Here is an 11901-nt window from a genome sequence, read left to right as displayed (position 1 = left end):
CATTACTGACATGTCACCTAATGTTACCTAGATTGTTACTTAATATTCATTCTTAGGAGGCTACATATCACAACGGGGAGGAGGGGGGAAACAATGCCCTTTTACTCAGGAATTTCTGTGTAATTCAATCCAGTATATGTGAGCTATGCTGCAGGGTGAGTAACATGGAACTTCTAGAAAACCAAGAGTAGGATTGCAACATTCCTGTGATGCAGGAAGAGAAACCTTGTATCCACCCCTTCAATTCTATCTTATAATGGGTTTTCCTAGGCAATGCTCTTAGGGCTACCAAACGAACAGGTGGAAGTACATCTCTATGGCCTCTGTTGGTATGTAACACAATCTCTATCATTATACTTTTAGTGAAAGATCGCATTTTGGGCCTTTTATTGCAGAGAAAGTCTAAGGAAATATTAGTTCATGTCTCTTGCTCTAACAGGTTATTTTCATGTTAAGTTAATTATGACAATGATACAATTTGTGTGTATTTTATAAAGCATAGAAAAAGTTACACTGATCGAATTTTTGTTGTTGTCTAAAGCAAATATCCAAAGACTACAGGTTTTCACAGGGTTAAATTAAATGAAATATTTATTTTATTCTGTTTCTCTCTAGTTATGAAGAACATGGAGCCTCAAAGGAGAGTGTACATAGCCCTCCCTAAAAAATGCATGACTGTTTTGGCCGAAAAGTGTAAACTGGTAAACAAACAGTCCTTTTTCTGACCATCCTCAAACATAATAACACTTACAGGTGTAGGATCTTAATTTGACCAGTTTGTCACAGCAGGAAAATAATCCAGCAGCAACAGGAAATGTGGATTATAATTCATGTACATTTTTGCAGGGGTTGATACATTTTTAGTTATGCCAAATCAAGTCTTTGATTTGCTGCAACAACAAGGTGATCAAATTAAGGTCAGACATCTGTAGTTCTTAGTAGCCTATGTCTGGTTGTAGTGTAACTATATTGTGTATGTCTGTAATAGGAATAGTTACTTTACTATGATTAATTAAAATATGAATGGCTTTATTTTTTATCTGTTGGACAGGATCACGGACTTTTCATTAAGGATCTCAGCACTTACATAAATGAAGGAGACCTACAAGCTTACTTCCAACAGTGGGGCAGCATTACAGCATGCACGGTAAACTGAAAAGTCATATAAATTATTGTAGTATTAGCCTCGGGTGGATAAGGCCTAAACCTTACCATTTTAAAGGGGCAATCTGCATTTTAAACAACAACAAAGCACACACCCCTCCACCTTTTTAGGAAACTGCTTAGGGACGGGGCAAAAATATTTGACCACTTTCAAATTCATAGATGGACTGAAAATCCATGAGATCAAAATGATGTTTTGAAACTAAACTGGGTTTGTTTACAATTTAAAACAAAGTATTTTCTTGGATTATTGGTTTTTATTGGTTATGATGATGGTCCATCCTTTGAAAACAGATCAAGAAGACTCCGCAGGACTCTGACTCAAAGAGTGCCAGTGCGTTGGGATTTGTCATGTTTTCCTCTGAGGAGGAGGCAGATAAGGCAGACTGGGCGGGTCATCACTATATAGGAGGCATGGATGTGGAGGTCAAGAGAGTTGTCAGTCTGAAGGTAAATCAATAGACAGAGCACTGGGCAAAAACTGGTTGAACGAATCAACAATTTTCACCCAACTTTTCACCTAAATCCAGTGACATTTTTTGTTGAAAACACGTTTTAATGAGTGTTGTGTTGACATGGTTGAGTGTATGTTCCTTTTATCCAGCACATGCAGCCAGTCTTATCAATATGTCACTTTAGGAAAGTCTGAGTCAAGTCACAGGTCTTTGTACATTAGTCAAGTCTTAAGTCTCAACAGGGCGAGTCTGAGTCAAATCTCAAGTCTCTCTCTTCAGAAACAGATGCATGTTATGATCCATGCAGGTTAACATTGCGTTGCCTTTAAGACTCTTCTAGGTCAAAGGTCAATTATTAATTGTTTTATTCAACCGTTGACTATTCTTAGAACATTGAGTCAAGTTTAAAGTCATATGCAAGAGTCCAACTGAAGTTACGAGTCATTGTTTTTGCGAGACTTTGGAAGACGTGGATGTCAATTAAGGCAGCCCTCCTCACCTCTCTGATTCAGAGGGGGTTGGGTTAAATGTGGAAGATTTCAGTTGAATGCATTCAGTTGTACAACTGACTAGGTATCCCCCTTTCCCTTCCCGTTACCATACTAAAATCTAATTTTCCATATAGATGGATGAACCAGAAGGTTCAGAAGGTTGAGGTCATCCCTGCCAGGTCTATCCCCAGATGGTCCATGGATATGGGATACATTCTTGATAATGCTCAATGGTTAGATGAAGTGGCTGGATGATACTGTACCTACATTATAAAAAAATATCCAAACTGGACAGGATACATGGATTATTTGTAGAAAAATAAATGTAGAATGTAAATTACATAATTTTTTTTCTAGGGTTTGATTGTAAAACTTTCTTTAATTTATTTTCAGATATGTTATGGACTGTAGCTTGATTTACTGATTGTAATAAAATACCAATTGTTTTCAATGTTGTGAATATTATAAGGCCTATGTTGCATCATATGTTTTTATTAATTAAAGCTTTCATGTTTCCTACATGATCCCCAGATATAACTTTTTTGATTGATTTATCATTTTCCAATAACATTTGAATAATATATTTCATTTCTGTTGTAGTGAGGTTGTTTTGTAATTTGAGTAAGTTTTACTTTTAGTAGAATAACCAAAGATATTACGAGAAAGGGACATTTCCTAAATAAAATGTGTGCTTGCTAGAATTATTTATGATAGTGACAGCAGTTGTAGTAATGATTGATTGCATTTATAGGGCCCTATAAAAACCGCGATGTGGAGAACGCTGACGGAATCACGGAATCCAGACATGAAAACGGAATTTAACAATATTCACAAATGTATTGAACTTATTAGTAGGGAACTAACTAAATGTAGCCTATTGAAAATTAATACATTTGCCCAAGTTTATCATGACATAAGACATGAACAGAATGCATCGGTGATTCGTATTTTCTGCAACTTTCTGAAGAGGTAACGAGAATTCCTCTTCTGTATTTGTGGTGCGCACATCTGCCACTTTGTGTAGCCATTAGCGATGATGCTAATGAAAAGTATTCTGGTAGATGGAAAGGCTTTCCCATAAACCTTTTCAATTAAATGTTAACTACAAAGTAGCCTATGCTTACCTGGCAGAATATCATGATTATTTGCATCAATACAGTGGGTATTTATTTAGCAAACTCTACCATCACATATGCACTACAAAAACACAGCTAAACAACCTCTTGCTACGTGCACACTGGAATTAAAGGGTAAACACACCCCAAAATCAAAAATTCGCAAAAGAATCCAGACCTCTCTTGATATTAGAACATCCAATTTAGTTGTCTTCTGTTGTGACTTTTTTTCTTTTATCTGAAAAAGCGGAAACGGAAACATTGAAAAACAAAACGTGGAAAAATACTAAACGGAATCAGGCTAAAAATGTAACAGATTTTTATAGGGCCCTACATTTATCTAGTGCCTTTCCAAATGCTCAAAGCACTAAGGCTGGGAAACTCCACCACCAATGTGTAGCGCCCCCTTCACACTACAACCATTTGTGCCAGAATGCTCACCACATCTCAGCTGGAGAGATGAGGAGTGATTATGCCAATAAAAAATGAGGGGGATGATTAGGTGCACATGGGAAGAGGTTGAGAATTTACATCTTAGCAGATGCTCTCATCCAGAACAATTTACAGGTGCAAGTAGGGTTAAGTGCCTTGCTCAAGGGCACATCAACAGATATCACCTAGTCAGCTCGGGGATTCGAACCACCAATCTTTCAGTTACTGGCCCAACGCTCTTAACCGCTAAGCTACCTGCCGCCCAAATTTAGCCAGGACACCAGGGTGAACACTCCTACTCTTACGATAAATGCCATGGGATATTTAGTGACAGAGTCAGGACACCCGTTTAACATCTCATCCGAAAGACGGCACCCTACGCAGGGCGATGTCCTCATCGCTTCCCCTTGGGCTTTGGGATTTTGATCTTAAGACTAGAGGGAAGAGTGCCCCCTACTGGCCCTCCAACACCACTTTCAGGAGCATCCAGGGACCGACCAGGAACGACCCTGCTTGGCTCCAGAGGCAAGCCAGCAGTGGGATGCAGGGTGGTATGCTAACGGTAGTAATAGGTTTTCATAGGCTATGGGTTCTGGACAAATTGGTTAGGTAGTGAAATATATATGAAGCTCTGCTCCACTGCTTTGGTTAAAAGGGCGTATTCCATGTTTTTAGCTTTCAGATGTTGCTAGTCGTTTTGTTTTTAATGAAGTGCTGAGCGTTCCAAAACTACTAAGGACCGATGTATTTTGCCCCTGTGGACCTTATTCACTCTGTGACCATGATCATTAAAGATAATTCCAGGCTAGCGGGGTAGGAAGCAGAGGTGCGCCGTTGAAGTTGATAGGCCTCTTTCGAGTGAGGGGGTCAAACTGGGGTGAGGGCGGTTGGTGATTCTGGGTAAGGGCCGATACAATCTGACTGGTTTTCATTGGGAAAGCCGTCTTGTGGGGAATTTTATAACTTTACAGTAGAGCCATTGTACCCTCTACTGGCTGTAAAATGAAACTCAACCATTTACGTCATTTAGCAGACGCTCTTATCCAGAGCGACTTACAGTTAGTGAGTGCATACATTTTTCATACTGGCCCCCCGTGGGAATCGAACCCACAACCCTGGCGTTGCAAGCGCCATGCTCTACCAATTGAGCTACAGGAGGCCATCCAGCTCCTCTTCTCTCTCCTCTTCCCTCCTCTCTCCTCTAGCCCTGTGACTTTTCTGTGTCTCTGAAGGTGGATATGAAGATCTTTCACTACAAGGTTGACCTGTCAGAAGAGGTGTTGGGGGCAAACACCTCAAATTCAGGACTATGGACGACCTGGTGAAACACTACCAGAAGCCCTGTCACACCTACCTGGTCAAACCGCTGCTTTAAACCCACTCACACACGCACGCACGTACACACACACAAACATTGATATACACTCACCTCCATATCCCACTGGGCACACCACATAATTTCAACGTGGATAATTGGGTAATATTTGGTTGAGGGTAATAAATTAGATGACTTTAATTTTTTTTTTAATTTATGAGATTACCCACTCAAAAAGACAGCCAAAAGTTGATTGAATTTCCAATGTGTTATCACTATACTTTCAACGATCTAAAGGCACAACCAAATTCCAATGGAAAAATAATGTCTGATTTTTGGTTTAGTTGTCACCCAAATGTCTATCACTGTGCTTTCAACCATTTTAAAACCACAGCAAAGTTAAAATGGGAATACAATGATATTTTGTTTATTTATACAACAGATGAATGTGTTATCACTGTGCTTCATCTAATAGCAGAACCAAATGACCTGGACTGCAGTTGAGTTTACATTAAAAGTGCAAGTGATCAATGCCGTTTGAGATTCTGCACAGATTATTTTCACATTTGTGAAGATCTCCACAAACCTGCAACAACCTACTATCTTCAACATGCACGCTTTATATGATTACATAAGAATAAATGTATAGTTACAGTAACTATGGATGTGTTCCTCATTTAAGGTGTATTGTTACATTAGTTTGTAAGATAGCTTTAGGCTATTTACTGTATTACAAAAGTAATATTGAATTGTGTTTGGTTGACAATGCAAACAAATATCAACATTTAAAGTAGATGTATCTACTGCTTGGAATGTTCTATCTGAGCCACTAGCTTAATATCATTCTTTAACTTTTATTTTTGGTTGAGTTGGAGACGTGAAGCCAACATGTCATTTGTTAACTTGTCAAAAAGTTAATAGGCTATTTATTGTATTTCAAAAGTGATATTGAATTGTGTTTGGTTGTCAATGCAACTAAATATCAACATTTGAAGGAGATGTATCTTCTGCTTGGATAGATCTGTTAAAACTGTAAATGCACTTTAAATAAAGTTTGATTTGATTTAGTCCTATTATTTAACTTACATTTTTGGTTGAGATGGAGATGTGAATCCAACATATCAATTATACATTTGTAGACAAACTGGAATATATTGGGTTGTCATAGGCTATGGGTTAGATAATGAGTTATTTTGGGGTGGTTTGTAGGTGTTGAGTTATTATATAGTGGGTTAAACTGTATATTCAAACAATCAATTCCTCTTTCAATCTACCTACTTTTTCAGCTATAACCAGTCACTACCATTACTACTGCAGTCACTACCACTACTGTAACTTATTTCACAACAATAAATAATTTAAAGACAAGCTAGTAAGCACACACATTTTATTTAAGAAAAGTGATTTTCTACTTTTCTGTTTGGTACTATTTTTCCTCTGGAATAGAAGTGGTCACTCCTTTATTGGTTGCGCGATACGTTTTACGTAAAGAAACACGGACTCGATGCGGCCAATCACTGCTGAGAGCGCGTTGATAGACAAACTGAAAATGGCGGAAAGCAGCACGGAAATCACATTCAAAAAGGTAAGACAAAGTTGCAAAAATACTATTAATTGTTCTATGATGTGAGTCACATAATTTCGGCGTAACTAAAGCAAGATCAAACCCTCATTTTGAAGTTAGACTGAGCGGACTGTATGGAGCGGACTGTATGGAGCAAATTCAACGGGGTAGCTAGCAAAATTACCAGCCTACTGGATAATTATGACAACACTGGCAGTCGTTTTTGGAAGCAATTCACTACGGTAACGTACTGTTGTCGAACATAGTGTTATTCAGAATGATGGATATTTGTTTTCTTTTTAGGAGACGGTAAGCAAACTCCTGTCAAGCTTCTTCAAGGAGGAGAAAACTAAAGGTGAGATTCTTGCTAGCTAGTGGTTGTTTCATGTAGTTATCCTGGAAAAGATTTGGACCTGATCATCGTTAGTCAAATGAAGCAACAGTTGTAGGCTATTAGCTGTCATCACCATTTGACCTTTGTTTCTTTTTTCTTCTTTTAAAGTCGGTGCCGATGCTGTCCTCCTTATGGCAGAGATGCTGCATGTGTTTGTTCAAGGTAAGTTCAAACGATTGATTGTGGCTGTAATGTACATGTAAATCAATGGAGGTGTTTATATAGACTGAGATGATGGTGTTTACATAACTTCAATATGAGATGAAGATATCAGAACATCAGGGCCAGGATTCATAAAGCGTCTTAAGAGTAGGAGTACTGATTCAGATGTGTCCCCCTATCCATATAATCGTATTCATTATGATCTCAAATGCAAAACTGTGCCTAGATCAGCAGTCTTTACTCCGAGTTGCTTTAGGAATACAGACCCCCGACTCTTTGTTTCTCAGAAGCTGCACAAAGAACGATAAAACAGGCTGAGGCAGAGGACAGTGACAGAATGGACATAGAACACTTTGAGAAGATCCTGCCTCAACTGGTGTGTAAATAAATATACCCATGTATTCTGTTAAACATCCTCTCTTCTATTACTGTCAAGGAATGATAGTATAAGAATCAACAGTCATAACATATTTCATTTCCTCCCCAGCTGTTGGATTTCTAGTATGACTTCAGGCCAGAAGATGGAGTCAGAGAGCTGTCCAGTCCTCCATTCAGAATTCGAGAGATTGAGCAACTCTTGGAGGACAATGGAAGTAAAGAAAAAAGCCTTCTGTTCTGGTTTTACTTGTAAAAGTAACGAAGCACTTTATTTCCTTCCATTGTCCTCCAAGAGTGGCTGAATCTCCTCTCTACTTCAGTTTACTTCTTAATTCATGCACCTTGGTTGGAGAGAGAGCCCATGTAGGATATTATATTGTAATTAGTCCTTTATTTTTGTTAAATTGCACACGGACTCTAATGAACTCTGTACATTTTGCTCTGTGGTTTTGCCTCTGTTTGTTGTTTGAAACAATTTGAAACCTTTGCTAACTAATAAAAGTCGTTGCTTGCTTTTTGTATTAGCCTGTGACACCTATTTTCTGGGGGAGACATGCATTGTAAACCTAAAAGTGCTTTATTCTAATCAGTTGTGATAGGAATTCACGTCTAGTACTCCAGCAGCATTGGGGGAGGATCTGGTGTTTGACAATAAAACATATACAGTGACCTCTGTAATTATTGGGACAGCACTTTGGATTTGAAATTATACAATGACTGAGGTTAAAGTGCAGACTGTCTGCTTTAATTAGTTTTTTTTCATCCATATCAGGTGAACCGCTTAGAAATTACAGCTCTTTTTGTACATAGTCCCCCCATTTTAGGGGACAAAAAGTATTGGGACAAATTCAGTTGTGTATTAAAGTAGTCAAAAGTTTAGTATTTGGTCCCATATTCATAGCAATCAATGATTACATCAAGCTTGTGACTCAACAAACTTGTTGGATGCATTTGCTGTTTGTTTTGGTTGTGTTTCAGATTCATTTTCTGCCCAATATAAATTAATGGTAAATAATGTATTGTGTCAATTTGGAGTCACTTTTATTGTAAATAAGAAAATAATGTTTCTAAACACTTCTACATTAATGTGGAGGCTACCATGATTATGGATAGTCCTGAATGAATCGTGAGTAATGAATCGTGAGAAAGTTACAGACGCACAAATATCATACCCCCAAGACATGCTAACAATAATAATAAGAGACCGTTACAATAACGGTAGGTTAGCATTTTTGGGGGGGTATGATATTTGTGCGTCTAACTTTCTCACTCATTATTATTCACGATTCATTCAGGACTGTCCATAATCATGGTAGCGTCCACATTAATGTAGAAAACACTCTCATATTAAAGCTGACAGTCTGCACTTTAACCTCAGTCATTGTATCATTTCAAATCCAGAGTGCTGGAGTACAAAGCCAAAAAAATAAAAAATGTGTCCCAATAATTACGGAGGGCACTGTATATATTTATCATATATTAAATCCAATAGAAACAGAAACCAGGGGCCATGTTCAGGACTAAGAAACATTACAGAACATTTAGATATAAATGAATTGTGTAGAACAGATATGATTGCCTGTCATGTAAGAATAGAGACTCATGTCAACTCTATTCATTCTCTTTCCATCTACAACATTCAGGGGTGAGTTTCCTCAGAAACCTAAAGATAATCTTAAGCATTAAGGTCATTGTTTGTACATTGCCTACCAATTGACTTCTGATGATCTTAGCTCTAAAGATGATCTTTACGTTTCTGGGAACCTTCTCCCCATAAAGTTTTGCCTCATTTAATACACCCCAGTGGTGCTGTCGTCACTCTTCTATACCAGCACTGCCATACTACAGCCCACCTGTGTCTGGCTCTGCAACAACAGGTGCTTGCAGCATGCTCTCTCTGGCTGGCTTCGCCCACCACCACCACCACCACCACCCCCCCAACCCCCCATCAAAGGCTCCTGGAGCAGTTGGAAGCAATTAGCGTAATAAGGGGAGCAGCCAGGCCCTTGGATTATGACAAGTGGCAGGAAAAAAGGAGTACCCCCTCCGGACACTTTGAAGTTCCCTTCTGCTGTCCTGAGATGTTTAGTTAGGAGGAGGGGGGAACTTCGAGCTACAGGCCAGGGGAAAGTTGAATGGAGTGTGCGTGCATGAGTGTGTGTTTTTGTCTCTCTCTGTGTGTGTGTCAGACAAACCATTGCTGAGACCACACGCGTAGATCTTCCATTTGAAAAGAGGAAGCAAAACAGAAGGAATTGGAACATGGCCCACACGGGATGAGCATGGTGTAATTGTGAAGGTAAATAAAAGAGGCGTATAGGTGGGGGGGGGGAGAGGTGCTTCCCTCTCTCCCTTTAACTCCCTTTCATCCCAGTAGAAAGAAAGGCATCCATTGGGAGTGCTGTGACTGGGTTATTCTAACCTGAGAGAGCCTGATGACTGGGTTATTCTAACCTGAGAGAGCCTGATGACTGGGTTATTCTAACCTGAGAGAGCCTGATGACTGGGTTATTCTAACCTGAGAGAGCCTGATGACTGGGTTATTCTAACCTGAGAGAGCCTGATGACTGGGTTATTCTAACCTGAGAGAGCCTGATGACTGGGTTATTCTAACCTGAGAGAGCCTGATGACTGTGGGTTATTCTAACCTGGGATGTGAGGACACATGCCAAATCTTTTCAGTCTCCTGAGGGGGAAAAGGTGTTGTTGTGCCCTCTTCACGACTGTCTTGGTGTGTTTGGACCATGATCGTTTGTTGGTGATGTGGACACCAAGGAACTTGAAGCTCTCAACCTGCTCCACTACAGCCCCGTCGATGAGAATGGGGGCGTGCTCGGCCCTCCTTTTTCTGTAGTCCACGATCATCTCCTTTGTCTTGATCACGTTGAGGGAGAGGTTGTTATCCTGGCACCACACTGCCAGGTCTCTGACCTCCTCCCTATAGGCTGTCTCATCTTTGTCGGTGATCAGGCCTACCAATGTTGTGTCGTCAGCAAACTTAATGATGGTGTTGGAGTCGTGCCTGGCCATGCAGTCATGGGTGAACAGGGAGTACAGGAGGGGACTGAGCACGCACCCCTGAGGGGCCCCCGTGTTGAGGATCAGCATGGCAGATGTGTTGTTACCTACCCTTACCACCTGGGGGCGGCCCGTCAGGAAGTCCAGGATCCATTTGCAGAGGGAGGTGTTTAGTCCCAGGGTCCTTAGTTTAGTGATGAGCTTTGAGGGCACTATGGTGTTGAACGCTGAACTGTAGTCAATGAATAGCATTCTCACGTAGATGTTCCTTTTGTCCAGTTGGTAAAGGGCAGTGTAGTTTTCAATAGAGATTACGTCATCTGTGGATCTGTGTTATTCTAACCTGAGAAAGCCTGATGACTGTGGGTTATTCTAACCTAAGAGAGCCTGATGACTGTGGGTTATTCTAACCTAAGAGAGCCTGATGACTGTGGGTTATTCTAACCTGAGAGAGCCTGATGACTGTGGGTTATTCTAACCTGAGAGAACCTGTTGACTGTGGGTTATTCTAACCTGAGAGAGCCTGATGACTGTGGGTTATTCTAACCTGAGAGAGCCTGATGACTGTGGGTTATTCTAAACTGAGAGAGCCTGATGACTGTGGGTTATTCTAACCTGAGAGCCTGATGTTTTTCCATCAGCAGTCAGTGTGGTAGTAGACCCATAGGGCTCTGGTAGACCTTTGTAGGGAATAGGGTGCCATTTTGGAACGTCCCTAGGCCTCACTTCTAGTCAGCGTGGTCCTTGAGCCCTGGTTGAAAGTAGTGCACCATGTAGGGAATAGGGTGCTATTTGGGACAGGCTCCAGCCAGGGTGGTTTCATTATGAGTCAGCATAGCTGTACAACACCTCACACTGTTTATTTGTGGAGCTGATGAATGACTCACTAGGCTTACAACTGCTGCTAACATATACAGCTGGAAGTAACTTGGGGGGAATTTGAGTCATAGTTAGCCCTGCTGGATGCTCAAGGATACGACGCCTGGCGTTTGACCCAGACCCTTTTAGGTAGAGATCTAGACAGTCCCATGTCCAGCACTGCACGTTTATGGAGCAATTTTTACTCAGCAACCTAAACGTGATGTGTTCATTTAGCATATGTCTGCAGTGCACCACACAGCAGAGACTAAACTATCTAAACTATGGAAAGGGTCAGCCACACACATTTTGGTAGGTATAGGTGACAATCCTCCTAAAGGACAGGTATCCAACTCATTCCATGAAAGGCAGTGTCTGCAGGTTTTCACTCCTTCCTTGTACTTGATTGATTAGTGAAAGGAAAAATCCACCCAAAACCAAAATCTGTTGCAACTCATGTCGACTACAACATCCACAATGCAATGCTCCCTCTATGGGCTGGATGGCTGGCTAGCTAGCAAACGTAGCTACACACAATAATACCAAATACAATAT

The 11901-nt window shown here is 40.4% G+C and overlaps 2 protein-coding genes across 2 annotated transcripts; both read left to right on the top strand.

Annotated features, from left to right (window-relative positions):
- The first annotated feature begins 57 nt into the window (after nucleotides 1–57).
- Nucleotides 58–2647, top strand: LOC311104871 (heterogeneous nuclear ribonucleoproteins A2/B1-like). Its single transcript, XM_084146835.1, has 6 exons — nucleotides 58–155; nucleotides 271–329; nucleotides 616–701; nucleotides 1052–1147; nucleotides 1459–1614; nucleotides 2245–2647. Exons 2-6 carry the CDS (start codon nucleotides 317–319, stop codon nucleotides 2272–2274), a joined length of 381 nt encoding a protein of 126 aa, XP_084002961.1. The 5' UTR covers nucleotides 58–155; nucleotides 271–316; the 3' UTR covers nucleotides 2275–2647.
- Nucleotides 2648–6511: 3864 nt separating this feature from the next.
- On the top strand, nucleotides 6512–7994 carry LOC311146528 (centromere protein X-like). The gene is made up of 5 exons (XM_084183047.1): nucleotides 6512–6557; nucleotides 6840–6891; nucleotides 7039–7092; nucleotides 7380–7468; nucleotides 7580–7994. Exons 1-5 carry the CDS (start codon nucleotides 6522–6524, stop codon nucleotides 7592–7594), a joined length of 246 nt encoding a protein of 81 aa, XP_084039173.1. The 5' UTR covers nucleotides 6512–6521; the 3' UTR covers nucleotides 7595–7994.
- The last annotated feature ends 3907 nt before the right edge of the window (nucleotides 7995–11901 follow it).

Source organism: Coregonus lavaretus, assembly GCF_964263955.1.
Source record: "Coregonus lavaretus genome assembly, chromosome: 2".
Classification (NCBI taxonomy): Eukaryota; Metazoa; Chordata; class Actinopteri; order Salmoniformes; family Salmonidae; genus Coregonus; species Coregonus lavaretus.
Note: the sequence above shows the minus strand (reverse complement) of the source record. Positions and strands in the feature narration are given on the sequence as shown.